Source organism: Osmerus eperlanus, chromosome 4 (assembly GCF_963692335.1).
Source record: "Osmerus eperlanus chromosome 4, fOsmEpe2.1, whole genome shotgun sequence".
NCBI lineage: Eukaryota > Metazoa > Chordata > Actinopteri > Osmeriformes > Osmeridae > Osmerus > Osmerus eperlanus.
The window spans coordinates 9,704,821-9,719,266 of NC_085021.1; the positions used below are offsets into that span (position 1 = coordinate 9,704,821).

At 47.9% G+C, this 14,446-nt stretch overlaps 1 protein-coding gene across 3 annotated transcripts; it reads left to right on the top strand.

The window, feature by feature from the left end:
- Positions 1–1,576: 1,576 nt before the first annotated feature.
- lima1a (LIM domain and actin binding 1a) lies at positions 1,577–12,490 on the top strand. Of its 3 annotated transcripts, none has more exons than XM_062458743.1 (11): positions 1,577–1,725; positions 2,844–2,952; positions 3,616–3,772; positions 4,454–4,499; positions 6,217–6,561; positions 9,494–9,569; positions 9,815–9,912; positions 10,030–10,135; positions 10,347–10,414; positions 10,591–10,724; positions 10,861–12,490. In XM_062458743.1, exons 3-11 carry the CDS (start codon positions 3,651–3,653, stop codon positions 11,906–11,908), a joined length of 2,043 nt encoding a protein of 680 aa, XP_062314727.1. In that variant the 5' UTR covers positions 1,577–1,725; positions 2,844–2,952; positions 3,616–3,650; the 3' UTR covers positions 11,909–12,490. The 3 variants fall into 3 exon arrangements, with proteins under 3 accessions (XP_062314727.1, XP_062314728.1, XP_062314729.1); XM_062458744.1 differs by having other exon boundaries at positions 2,844–2,948; positions 3,608–3,772; XM_062458745.1 differs by lacking the exon at positions 1,577–1,725 and having other exon boundaries at positions 2,720–2,948; positions 3,608–3,772.
- The last annotated feature ends 1,956 nt before the right edge of the window (positions 12,491–14,446 follow it).

Sequence of the window (14,446 nt, forward strand, 5' to 3'; positions counted from 1 at the left end):
GATCATCCATGCCTCACCGTCGTTTCCTGAGCCAACCTCGGGGTATAAGAAATGCAGTGAGCGTTCATCTCTCACGCTGAGGACACCTTCCAATGGCCAGTATCATTGTCTGACTGATTCTCTTTAGCATTGCTCTTAGCAGAACAAGCCCCGTCATTCCCCATCTCCGAGGAGGTACCTTCAAATATTCCTTCTGTCATATCTATCTTGTATTTAGTAACACACTGACCGTACAAACTAAGTAATAACTGATCTGACTGTCATGGTGGGTTTTGGAGTGGAGCCAGCTCCCCGGTGTGCCAGGGGGAACATCACTGGCTGGGATTTGAGGTGCACCCTCTCCCTCTCTTGCTTTTCTTCCTGGATTGCAGGTCATACACCATGAGTTAGTACAGTGAGGATTTAAGTAGAACTGTGAAGAGGCATTTGACATGGTGTGACACAAACCAGATGGATGGCTGAGGTTGGAACCACACAGTGTGATAATCACAATAAGATCCATAGATCAGATTACCATTATTTAGATATTTTATATTCACAGAAAAACTATCCGATTCAAAGAATTCTTAAAGTGGTTTGTGAAATGAATTGCAATGTTAAATAACACCCTGATAGCATTGCAAGAAGTATTTAATACAAACAACTGTCCTGACTGAAATGCACTAGTGCCCTCTTGTGGTAACACAACCACATTACTTCCTTGAGGTCCTCAACAGGTGCTTTGACACCTGATCATAGTGGCTTTACGAAATCACTCAACTAGTACTTGACTTTCACAAATATTTGTAAAGATATTCATGGTAAGGAAACGTTAAGAACAGGACGTCCTTCAATTGTCAAGACCCCGACAGAGAAACCGCACTAGTGAGGATGTGAACTTTTATGATTTCCAATTGTCCCAGTCCTGTGCCATACATAGGGCCTAATGTAAATAGAATGAACCAACGAACAGTAGATTGCAGATGAATATCGAGATAAAAATACAAAGGCACTTATCTAGAGAGAGGTGTAGCCTACATGTATGCCTGTGAAGCGAATAGCCGGCTGTGTCCTACTTTCATTTTGAAGAGTGATGTACCTATAGGTAGGTTACATCACCTACCTAATTTCACCTACGAAATTTGCAGTGAGGCAGGTTGCAAAATACAGATTGTATGGTGAGGTGGAAAACAGCCTAGGCTGTTTTCCATACAATCTGTATTTTGCAAGATACAGATAACTCCACTGCAAATTTCGAGGAAGCTTATAATATTCATTAGTTTGGACTTGAATTCAGTGAAGATTATAGGCGTATGGTGGTGTTGAGTCATTCTGGGATGCTGATTGGGATCTGTCTGGGATCCGTGTTCGTCATAGTGTGAATCATAAGACCCTGTTCTTTTCACCTGATGTCATGTTTGGAACGTGGATGAGCCTAGCGGGACATGTTTCTACCTGCGTACATGTGTTGACATCTCCAAAGGGTCAGAGCCTTGCAGCCCTCCCAGCCTTGCAGCCTTCCACGGCCACTTTAAACGCCGACAGACGCACGGCTGCAACTCGTTCTCTAATCAGCAGCGACCGCGCTCCAGGGTTCAGAGAGAAAGAGAGAGAGGGTGAAACAGCACACCAATAGCCTATAGTCCGACTTCGATTAATTAATGTGTGGTTTTTGGAACTCACGTACCGGCGTGAGCTGCACTTCCCGGGTGGAGCGAGGCTCCCCTCGAAGCACTTCGAGAAAGAGTAGGCCTACTTCTGTTATTCTACTTTAAAGTTTCTCTTTTGTTAATTAAAACACACGTGAGTGCAATTAACCGTTTTCTGTCTCTAGTCTTCTGAATAGTTAGGCTAGGCTATGCGTCTCAGCGGTCTGAATCTCTGGTTTTCATACTGTATAGGATCTGCCTGTGTCAATGTTGGAGTGAGTCATAGGGCCCGTGTTTTTTAGCACCTGTTCTGATATTTCAAATCCAGTTGAATCATTATCTCCCCTTTCAGGCCTAATAGGAGACAGGTTATTACTGTTCTTTGAAAAGCTATGTCCCAATTGAACATGTTGACACAAGAAGAACCGGTTGTGTTAGATTATAGCTGAACCTATTTTAATCAAACAGTAGCTGACTTTTAATTAAGTAGAAACGAGACAGCTGACTTTCACTTTTGACTCTCTGGAATTCTCATTGGCACTGAAGTATTCTGTAAGCGGCATGAGAGAGTGTCAGGTGCGTTCAGCTCAAAGATGGCCAGGCCGAGGCCAAGCTGGGTCATGTGGTAAGGATTAGATGGCTGATGTGACTAGGATGGGGGGATGATTCCTGCTGACCCGACCAGCCTTCTCAGCCTCAAACCACCCTGGGAGAACACAGGAGCTCCAAATCCAACAGGGCTCAAATACAGGGTCAGCACATTCAGCTTGAGGGTCGCTAGCTCTTTTTGAGTTACGTTTTCTCATCTGATGGCAGCAGTTAGTCTCTTAAAAACGTATTCCAAACCCCCAACCAACACACACGAACAACGTAGAACCAAGGGTTATGACTCATATTCTCTCTGCATTTGAGCTTTGAGAGTCAGGATGTCTGCGTCACTGCGCTCCAGTTCCAGGAATCCTTTGGAATTTCCCCTCTGCTCCGTCTTATCTCATAGCCTACGGCAGTGGACTACTCTGTGTGTACTGTGTGTAGACCACTCTGCTGTGGGATGAACCTACGCAAAACACCAGCTGTGGTCTACAGGAGAAGGGGGGGGGGGGGGGCCGTGGGCAGTAGGGCCAGGTCCCTACCTGTCAGGTGAAAGTGAAGGCTGCATTGCTATTGGCTGTGAATGCTCTCACAGTCTTGATTTGACCCCTCCCTCTTCTTCAGCCAGCCATAAGCACACTGTGGCAGGCAGGCAGCAGACTGAGGGGAAGAGACGGACAAGAAGACGCAAAGGAGCGATAGAAGAGAGGAAACTGTGAAGACTCAGTGGTATGTATTTGGAGAGGATTGTCTGAGCTCCACAAAGTTCGCTTGACTAAATGACAATTTGGGTGGTTTTGACGCCTGTTGCGAAAGCATGTTTTTCAGAAAGTAGTGTTATCTGGGAGGTGTAACACTTAATTTTCCTTAGGAGGTGAGGAGATGAGCACTGAGGCATACACACATTTTGTTTTTGCGAAAGCCAAGACATCAATCTTTTGACGTCTTCTGGATGAACCCTCCAGTCCGTGAGCGAGAGGAGGGTGTGTAGACTGTGGTTGATGAGTCGTCTCAGAGAGGAAATGGCACATTAGTGGACTCTGTCGAAAATCTAGTTCATCTTGAACAGAACCCTAGAGGCTATCCCATAGCCACCAGCAGAGCAGCGTGTGTGCGTGTGAGTGTGTGTGAAAGGGGGGGGGGGGTGTCTGCCCTGAGGGCTCCATGAGGCAGGGGTCTGGCTGAACAGCTGCTCCATGTTGCTTTGGTTACTCACCTTGCTGAGTCATTCACTGTTACACACCCCAGAAAGTACCTGGATTACATAGATTGGATTAGTAATACTTATTATAATTTATCATGGATTCAAATTTGGGAACCATAGTAAGTTGCCAGTAAGCCAGCGACTTGTCATCAAGCTTATTGTGTAATATATTCTCCTCTTTCAGACAGACAGACAGACAGACAGACAAGACAAGACAGACAATCCAGATGGCCGTAGCTCCGTTCAGCCGTAAGCAGTGGGCGTCTCAGTCCCTCAGGGTCACAGCCAAGGAGATGTCCATTGTTGGCTCCAGAGGCAAGAACAACGCCATTGCAGAGCGCTTCTCCAGGTAAACATCTCTCTCATACACTGGCTGGCTGGCTGGCTGGATTCCCTTATCTGCAATTAATTTGACTAGATACATTCTACCCTCATATGTCCTCTCGGCTTCACATTTAGCTGGTTCCATATATTTCATATAATCATGTTTAGTCATAACATCAAAAAACAGTTTCTCCTGTTCCATGTGTGTTGACTTTCCCTATCTCAGCAATCTCACTGTCAAATCACATCTTCAGTGTCTGACTGTCCAGTCTTGTCCAGTCTTGTGTCTTACAAGACAAGACTTATGTTTGTATATTTAGAGTGAAGTTAATATATTGTTTGACCACCAGGAGTCAGTGTTCTGTTTCTATATGAATGGATTCTGTGAGAAAACCTAAGAATGTTCCTAGCCAAAAGTCTGTGTGTAATTTCATCTCTGGTCCAGTCCGATCATAACCCCTTTGTAGCCTCAGTGGAGTTTTAAGAGGCTAGAGAGAGGGTGACAGGAAGCAGAAGTTATATTTCCACCCAGACTAATTGTCTATGTTATGAACTCGTCCACTGACCTTCCCTCTCCTTATGCCTCTTGCCTCTCTTCATCCATCTCTTCTTTCCTCTTCCGTCTCCCCTTCCCCTCATCCATCTCCTCTCTCGTCCTTCCATCTCTCCTGATCCTCTTCCCCATCCTCTCCTGTCCTCTGCTCAGGTACAAGATGGCCGCCGAGGAGGGGAGCTCAGAGAGGAAGAAAACCGTGAGTATCAAACCTTGACTGCCCTTTAAACTCTGCTTCACCTGCGTCCATGACCTACATAACCTACCCCTGACGTACCGCCTGTGCCTGGGTCTAAGCGGCCCGTGTGACGAGGCGTGTCTGTCGTTCCACCTGGGCATGCGTACACACACACACACGCACTGAGTACGAGTTGGTGTAAATGACTCGCTTGGTGAAAAGGGCTCGACGCTGAGGGCCAGCGTCGAGCCCTTTTCACCAAGCGAGTCATTTACACCAACTCGTACTCAGTGCGTGTGTGTGTGTGTACGCATGCCCAGCTCACACAGTGGTAACTTCCCAGCCATGCCTGTCTACTTGTTGCACTCTGAAGCTAGCAAAGCTTTAATCCTTTATTTAGACTCTTTAATCTGAGGGTAATACTGTGCACTAGTCTTTGAACACAGCATCTATAGAGTTGCCCAGGGCCAAGGCAGAGCAGAGCTGCCTCCTGTGTGGTCAGGAAGGACTTCCGTGTAAGACCCCCCCTCCTCGGAGCCCAGCCCCAGCCCAGGGACACTGCAGGGTGGTGGTTCAACAGACCGGGGGCAGTTTGGGCGAATCGCTGATTTATCAAACAGTAGGAGACGGTAGCTAGTTAGCGTTTATCAAGCCTCGTCCTGATCCCAGGTACGTGACGCCATGTCTACGTTTGAAAGACGATAGACTAGAGACACCTCAGATACAGGAGGAGAGGGAGGGTGGGGGTCGGCCAGGCTGGGGGTGCATGAGTGTTTAACACAAGTCGGTATTTCACTAGAAGATCAGACTGCTCTATCATACAGAGATGGAACTGTTGTACCTGGACCAAGTCCTTGTAGTGTTAAACCAGCGCCTTGTTTGGTAACTAGTGAGAGACAAATATATCTTCTCCGGAAAAACAGGAGGACTGGCATAGAACCAGTTCTTTACATTTACAGTGACTTTCTCTTTCTTCTTTTCTGATTCTCTCTCTTTCCTTCTTCCTTTGTGTGGTTCTGTCTGATTATAGGGGTGGTCTCTCGCTCACGTCCTCTCTCCCTCCCTCCCTCTCTCCCTCCCCCCTGCTCTGGACTGGTCTTAAGGCTCACATCTAGGACAGCTTGTAACTTTTCAAGCTGCCTGCCATCAGGTCCTCCAGGGTGACAGGCTCTTTTCTCTCTTGACCTCCAGACAGAAGGTAGAGCAGGAGCATCTGCAGGTCTTTATCTCACATCAATATTTCCACCTCTTCCTGCTACTTTCTTTAGACTTTGCTTTCTTTCCTTTAGATTTTCTTTCCTTTTATGATTTTGGTTAAAGTGCCATGTTGGGATAACTGTTGTGGTCTGCTTTGAATGACTTGTAAGAAAGACTGTCTACTACAGATATTAGATATTTTGTTACCAATAATTCGTACAAAATTGTGCTAAATTTTGACTTGTTCTGTGTTTGGGTGCGTTTGTGAGCTATCTGTACCCTGCTTTGTTTTCCTGACTTCCCTTTGTGGTGCTAATCGTATAAAATAGTGCTTAGCTTTACTGTGTTCCTGTCACAGTTCATCCAGAGCAATGTCATCTTTACCTTTTGGAGTATTTTCCATATTCCACCTTAATCTAATCATTTTTGTCCGTGTTCAAAATGAATTGTGAGAGCCAGTTAGTCAGTCATTTAGCAGTTCAGGTTGTGCATGCATGATGAATGTGTGGAGTGTGACTAAGCGGGCTGGTTCTTCCTCCAGGCTGTGGAGACCCAGACGCTGCGTCGGGGGAATCTGAGTGTGCTGAAGAAACAGTGGGAGCAGCCTGCAGCCCTGGCCTGTACCCCGACTCCCAACACTCAGTCCCAAGCTCAGGTCCATCTCCAGTCCCAGGCCCCACAGTCCCACCCAGCTCAGCCAGAGGCCCAGGTCCCCAGCCCAGGCCAGCCCCACCCCTGCAGTGAGCCCCGGCCCGGCAGTGAGCCCAAGCCTGACATGGAGGGAGGGCCGCAGACAGACGCAGACTCACCAGTGTCTGAGAAGCCCAGCATTCCCCTCACCAGCCTCAAGATGATGTTTGAGAAGGGAGAAAACGTAGCCAACAAAGTAAGTCACTTTGACAAGGAACTGGTTTCAACCATGCATACTAACTTACAGCGATTAGAAACGGTGGTAACTGTATGATAAATGAACTACCATGTTGCTATACAGCAATAGTACAACAATTATGTAGAGGCATAGGAACAGTTCTTATTAGGCTACCGTCTGGAGGTCTTCAAATTTGTATTTCATCATTCCAAATAGGCAGGCTCAAAATAATGCATTTCCTTCTTGAACTGCTTGGAACCATCTCAGCTGTTGTAAGTGAAACCATAATTACATAGTCCTTCAATTGACACCAATGGAATGTCACGCCCTCATCTGGAGTACAGGGAGGTTTTCAGTGTTGGGTCTGGTGAATCAGGTGACGCATGTTAGCAGTCTTGTACAGTGACTGGGGCTTTTGTTTTCATGAGCAGCACATCCCTGAGCAGGTCCACTACCTTTTACTGACCAAGCAGGAACCGCTCTGGGCCCCAGTTTTAAAGACATGTGTTTTGAAGCCTGACTGAACAGATCCTCCATGGTCCTGGTTCAAACAGGGAGGTCTGTGTGATGGTCTCCCAGGCCGAAGAATGTTCTGCTTGTTCTGAGAGCGTCAGGGCCCTCCAGCACTTAGTCATGCTGCTGGTCACATGGGCGGAGCAGCTCGACTTGCATCACTTCAGGACAGACTGTACACCAAGACCTCCGCATGCTGCACACACTGAACACTCTGGGATGAGCCAGACTCACAGCGAAATGTTTTTTGACCCCGTTCCTCTCTTCCCCTCCTCTCATCTCCTCTCCTTGTGCTGCCAGGGAGCATATCCCACAGGGCCATGATGATAATGATGATGATGTCATGGGATAGGTGTGTCATATGACTTCAGACAGCTGACACCCGATCCCCCCATTGTTCCTGCAGGCTGAACCGTCATGGCCTCTCCTCTCCACTCCTTTTCTTCCCTTTCTTGTCCTGTTCTTTTCCCCACCGAGCATTTCCATTCTTTAGCTCTCTTTCTTCTCATCTTCCCTGTTTTGCTGAGCCACGGAAATTAATTGACCGAACTCCCCCACCAGTCCCCACCCACCGCCCCCATCCTTCTCCCAGCTGCTCCCCCCCCTCCCCTTCTGGTCCCTCCCTCAGCGTCTGTCTCCAGCCTCAAACAAAACCAAACTCCCCCGGGAGTCTCCAGGCCTCTCCCCTCTCCCCCGCTAGACCCCTCCCCAAGCCCCTTAGAAAGCCAGCTTTCCGCTCCTGTCTTTGGTTGTGGAAGAATCAGACTATAATCTGGTGCTAGGACTGGTTCTGGAACGAAGGAACGTTTTACTTTAGCTAGACAGTTGCTAGAACCCAGAGGACTGATAGAGGATGCTGCTGATCTCTCCTGTGTAACATCTCCTGCCTGCTCCTCTGTGTGACTGTACAGGTCCTGACTTTGCTTGAGGTACAGTACAAAATAGGCAGTTTCATTCACTCTTTGTTTGTTTCAACCCTAGTTCAACTCTGTTGTCAAACCCTACTCCAGGACACAGTCAGTTGTCTGTGTGCTGGTGTTGATCTTGTTCAGTGTTTGGTTAACCTGCTCTGTTGGTTTTGGGGCTGCTTTGAATTGAAGTCTTTGATGGGTTAGCTAGTCCATTTACTGTATATGTTGACTTTTCTGTGGTAAACTGTTGGTCTGTCAGAAAAGTCTCCTCAAAAAGCTTTTCATACAAGTTTTTCTTTCGAATGCTCGGTTTTAACTGGCACTCAGGTTGGCATAATGCCTCCTTGTTGTTGTTGTTCCTGATTCATTTCAATGTAAGTGTTTGATGAGGAGTGGCTGGAGGGTTGTGGTCAGGGATCAGGGTGGCATCAGCGGGGGGTCCAGGCGGATTTGGTAGGTGCAGTGTGGGTAGCCGGCTGGCTGGTTGGCTGACTGGATGTGGGGTTTAAATGGATCTCAGATTAGTAGCGAATCCTTTGTCTGGCTCGATGATCAGCCTTGAGCCTGGCGGCTGTGTGTTTACATCCTGACACCCGCCTCCACCCCCGCCCCCCTGGGGACATAGAGCAGGACACCATGAGGCTGCACCCCCCCTCCTGTCCTCCTTCCTCTGCCCCTCCCATACAGTAGCCCCTGGCTCCCCCCCATCTCTGCGGATTATCAGATTATCCACTTTGGGGGACAGAGTTGCTACTGATTGCTACTGATTTATTTATTTATTTATTCATCTTATGCCGCTTATTTGATGAATGAATAAATAAATGGTCTCAGTTTGCAGATCTACTGACACTGCTCACAGCCCTTTCGCCATGGTTATTTACCACTATTACCGCTATTCTCTTCCTGCTCCTGTCTGTACACCAGAGCTGGGGCTGACCATACAGGCAGGTTAAGATGGCCAAGTGCTGGAGCAGCCAAGAATAATTTGTCTCTCTGTGTGACCTCCTGTTCTTGGCAAGCTCCTCTGCTAGTTCCTGTACTTTGCTAGCTCTCTGGCCCCTCAGCAAGAAACTACCCGACGAGCTCTCTTGCCAACTCACTAGCGAGTTCCTTAAATTGCTTCTGTGCTAGTTACTGTTCATGCTAGCTAGCTGCTTCCTCCCTGGCGTCCAGTAGTGATGTTGTGAGGGCTGGCTCGTCTCTTCAACCCTCGGTGCGGTCTGACGGTCAGTCAGCTGAACTTCATCAATTTAGTTGATTTCCAACGACTCATTTGACCAGGCACATTGTGTGTGTGTGTCTCCTGGCTGGACAGCATGGACAGACGGGGAGTTTGTCTCAGGCTCTGGCTTGCTGAGCTTATTATGGGATTAGATTGGGCTGGACAAGACAAACACACACCTCTCTCTCTCTCTCTCCCTTTCTCACTCGTTTCTTCCTTCACGTCTGGTGCCCTGGTAGTGTGGCATTCTGGATGTGGGTAGCAGAGGGAAAACTAACCTGGCTGTGTGCTATGTTGTGTTCAGGTGACCCGAGAGACCGGAAGGAGTGGAGGGAACCAAGGCACCACTGACAACATGGAGCATTTACTGGGAGACAGAGGTACAGGACCACACACACACACACAGCTTCCTATTACTGGATCGGTACAGTTTATTCTCTACTGATGAGGCTGGTTTCGACACGTCAGCAACAGTAAAAGTGATGTTTTCTTTTTAGATCTTTTGAGGATGTGAGTTCCTGTTACTCTTCCACCGTACAGGACCTAGGCTAGGGGTTAGACCAACTTCTGTCCAAAAGTCAACCCTACCTTGACATGTTTCTCTGTGTGTGTGTGTGTGTCCCAGCGGACGCAGGGCTGCTGGAGAGCACAACCCTAAGAGACAGGATGGCTCTGTACCAGGCGGCAGTGTCCAAACAGGAAGTGATGTCCACCTCCATCAGTGTGAGTGTCAGAACTGTCCCGTTACTTCCCAGGGACATGGTCTCCAGAGACATGGACTCTCACACTCTCTCTCTCTCTCTCTCTCTCTCTATCTCTATCTCTCTCTCACCTTCTCAGAGTGACCAGCTGGACTCGGATCTGCGAGGCAAACAGAAGGAGAACGTTCCTCCTGGTCCAGACTCGGAGCCCAACAGCAGGAAAGGTTCCACCTCAGACAGCAACGGTATAGCTCTCTGCTCTCTCTACTGTCTTATTCAGACAAAGTGTTCCCCCAATGCAGCTTAGTCTTGTGCTATTTTCACGGGCAACGTGTATTTGGTATCCTTTACACAGAATCAAACATATCATGCTCTTAGTATATTATGGTTTGAACATGTATTCATTTGTATGGACATGGCTAGTTTTGGGAGTCTCATCCTTGTCTCTTCTCCTAGCTGGTTCTGGTACTGGGACATCAGTGTCCTCCAGCCAGAGAGAACCTGCTCAGGCCAAGATCCCCAGGGTCAGTACCCCTCATCCCCCTCCTCTCCCCCCTCCTCCCCTCTCTCATTGTCCTCATCCTGGAACTGCCATTTTGGCATCCAGCCATCATTTAAACGACATTGACAACCATTTTCCCTGTGACAATCATGTGCTGACTACTTAATTTGTGTGTGTGTGTGTGTGTTGCATGTGAAGGGCTTCCGCCTGCCTGTTCAGGAGAGCTGTGTGTCGTGTCTGAAGACGGTGTACCCACTGGAGCGCCTGGTGGCCAACCAACAGGTGTACCACACAACCTGCTTCCGCTGCTCCCACTGCAACACCAAGCTCAGGTGAGGCCACACACAGACATGCTGACACACCACCACATGTTCCTGCTCCTGCGTCGACTCTCTCATCTACTCCCTCACTTGTCCACAGAGATCTTACTGACTCGGTATGTCCCCTTTGTCTCCCTCTGGTGTTCAGCTTGGGGAACTACGCCTCTCTGCATAGCCACGTCTATTGCAAGCCCCATTTTTGTCAGCTGTTCAAGGCCAAGGGCAATTATGATGAAGGTTTCGGTCTGCGACCTCACAAGGAGCTGTGGGAGACGAGAGGCGAGGCTGGTGAGGGTCCGGCCCCGGCCAAGTCCCCGACCCCCTTAGAGCAGCTGACCAGCCCCACCGTCGAGGAGTCTCCCATAGCCAAGGTCAACATCCTGACAGCCAGCCTCGAGACCCTGGGCCAGGGCTCAGCAGAGAAGGCAGAGCGACCCGCGGAGACACGCCGGCTGAAGATCACCTGGCCCCCACGCTCTGAGGCTGAGGAAGGGGCCCCGGGGACCAGCCCCGGCAGTGAAGGAGAGGCCTCCAAGCCTGCCCGTGCCAAGTGGCCCCCAGAGGAAGAGTCCCCATCCTGGAACGAGACCCCCGAAACCAGCCGGCTGTGTAGAAGCGCCTCCCTCAAAGAGCGCAGCATGCCCTTCTCATTGGCCAGTCCTAACAGTAACCCCACCCCTCCACCCAAACGGACCAGCCCTCCCTGCGATTGGCCGTCCATGGATGACAGACAGGCCAGCCCGGAACCCCAAAGCATGGAGCTGCAGCCGAGCAGCCAATCACCTGATGGGGCGACGCCCACCAACGACAGCTCGCTGGACATCCAGAGTGGCTCCGAGGAGGAGGGTGGTGACCCTCGCCTGGAGGAGGAGGACCAGGAGGCTCTGGGAGGAGAGCCGGAACAGGAGCCGGAAGGGGAAGGCGAGGGGGAGGAGATGGAGGGTGAGGAGGAGGAGATGGAGGGAAGAGAGGAAGCAGGGGAGGAGGAGGAGGAAGAGGAGGGAGAAGAGGAGGAGTTGTCATCTCTGGACCACCAGGCCACCTCCTCGTCTCCAGAGCCGGTGGGAGAGACCGTCACGGCCTTGTCCCAGGATGTGGGCTTCTGGGATGGCGAGGAGGCCAGGGAGGAGGAGCGAGACGAGGTGTCCGTGGAGGACATGATCAAGAGGAACCGCTACTATGACGAAGAGGACTGAGACTGTCCAGAGTTTCCTGTCAACAGACTCTCTCTCATTCAGTATGTAGTCTAGACTTGGCCTAGCGATGAGCCTACTAAAGGACCACTGAGTGTACTTACTTAAAGGATGAGTGTGTGATTAGTGCGCCACCTGGTGTGTATGTGTACAACTCTATGACTGTTTTATCTGTGCCTCTGAATCTGAACTGTGACAGAAGAACAAAAGCAATCGTACATGTACTAGACTTTATTAGAAGTCGCATTGCTCTGTCATGTTTTTAGTTTTGATTTCCTGCCATGTCTGATAAAGTTCCATTTAATGCACATTTTCGACTAACGTATATCCATATATGACAAGATGTTTAAGTTTAGCTGAGAGTGACTACCCATTGTGATCCTCGCAAGGAGGTATTTTTAGGAAAGTGTACTACTGATTAGGACTCCACAGGATGTGCCCACTGCTCTACTACCTTGGTGTTTTCTGTTTTTCCACATTAAATATACTCAATGTTGGATGGTATTCCAACATTGCAAATAGTTTCATTTATCAGGGGAAAAAAGATACTAAATCTTTCTTATGAATAAACTGTTGTACACAAAGCCTCACACTTCCTCAGGTTCATTAGAAGACTCCGAGACGACGACACTAACACCGTGGACACAACAGTTCAGTTATTTACAGTACATCATAAATGGAGCATTCTGTGATAGTATATACAGTATGACACAGGTATGACACGTGTAGGACTCATACTTAAAGCAGACATGTCTAGGACTTTCTGTTTCCAGACAGGAAACTGAAGACCATGCCATGGTGAAGCTAGGGTGGTACGGTAGAGTATGACCCCATCTGGACCTCCTCTAAACTCTCCGTAGCCCTTCAGAACCGGTGAGACCAGTTCACCATATTAAGCCAAGCCTAGAACATAGGAATAAGTCAAGAAAATATAAGTAATTTTCAAGTGATTCTCATTACACTGAGATTGTTTCCAGGAAACCAGCCCATAATAACAGCATTTTAAGACACGGTAAGAATGGGATATAAATACCCATCCTCATCATAATGTTGCTATCCAGCCATCTTTGAAGAAAATCAACAACCTCTACTTCCTGTTTTCTATGATACCATCTTATTGTCCAATCAGTGGGTTATTCTGGGACATTCAATTACATTAAACTATGGATGGATGTCCACATCTATGACTCGGAACCTAAACAGTGAGAGTGCAGAGGACAGAACATAGAAAATATTAAAAGACCATCATCGCTGGCACATGAGACACAGTACAGTGTAAATCGACATGTATAGATTGGTATGTAGTGGATGAGATTCCCCTGTGTGTGTCTTGTCGGGGGAAGTCGTGATGTCGTAATGGGGGAAGTCGTAAAGTCCAAACACTACTTTAGCTGTCAAGCTGAGACATTTGGTTTGTTTAACAGAGTTCATGAGAACATTACATTTTACATTTAGTCATTTAGCAGACGCTCTTATCCAGAGCGACTTACAGTAAGTACAGGGACATTCCCCCTGAGGCAAGTAGGGTGAAGTGCCTTGCCCAAGGACACAACGTCATTTGGCACAGCCGGGAATCGAACCGGTATCCTTCAGATTACTAGCCCGACTCCCTTACCACTCAGCCACCTGACTCGCTACATGCAGATCAAGCTCAGGGCATCGTCTCATTCTCATCAGGACACACTCCCCTCTCTGCTTTACTGACTTGCAGTGACTTTGTAAAAGATCCTAAGGTATCCAGGGAATTAAGAAGTGCGATTCAACACGATGTTGGGGTAGGGCTCCCTCTACTGGTGCTGTTGTGTGACGACAGACCCCACGCTATTCAGACCCCTACTGAGCTGGGGAAAACATGACAGTAGAATTGTTAGCTTTGATGTAATGTATCAGAAACTAGCTACACATATCATAGTCACTATGTTAAAGGTGAATCTTGCCATAGTCACCTATTCGCAACATGAACTGAGCTGTTGAATGCTGAATGAAAATTTGTATTTACTCGATAGGGCTGTAGATTTTCCCCGTAAGACTTAAAAACAAATGAACTCACTAAATCTAATCTGTGCAACGGTTTCCGAGATGCCCCTTGATTATACAGTATATATCAATTTAATTCCCTACAAATTTACCCAACAACAAAAAGGCACTTCATTCACTTCCCCACTGTTAAGAAGCCACCCATTTGTTTACTATACAAACAGTAAACAAAACTAGAGAGGGTACAATTTCTGGGGAAATTGTAGGGTGTGCTTGCTTGCGTCGGTTGCACAGGGGTCCGTTTTTGAATGACATTTTTACAACTGATATTTCTGTATACTTTATATAAAAATGCATACTTATTATTTATAAAGATTACATAGATTTAAAAGCATTTTTTTTTTTGCTACTCATTTACAACTGAAAATACGAGTGAAGTGTAGAATGAAATAGATGTCTTATTTCACCTGCAAGAGGCAGCCTCATCGTTGAATCAAAACGAATACATTTGGCAGACCGGTGTAAAAATTCACCTAATCTCTATGACTTAAACGTCCTTTTAAG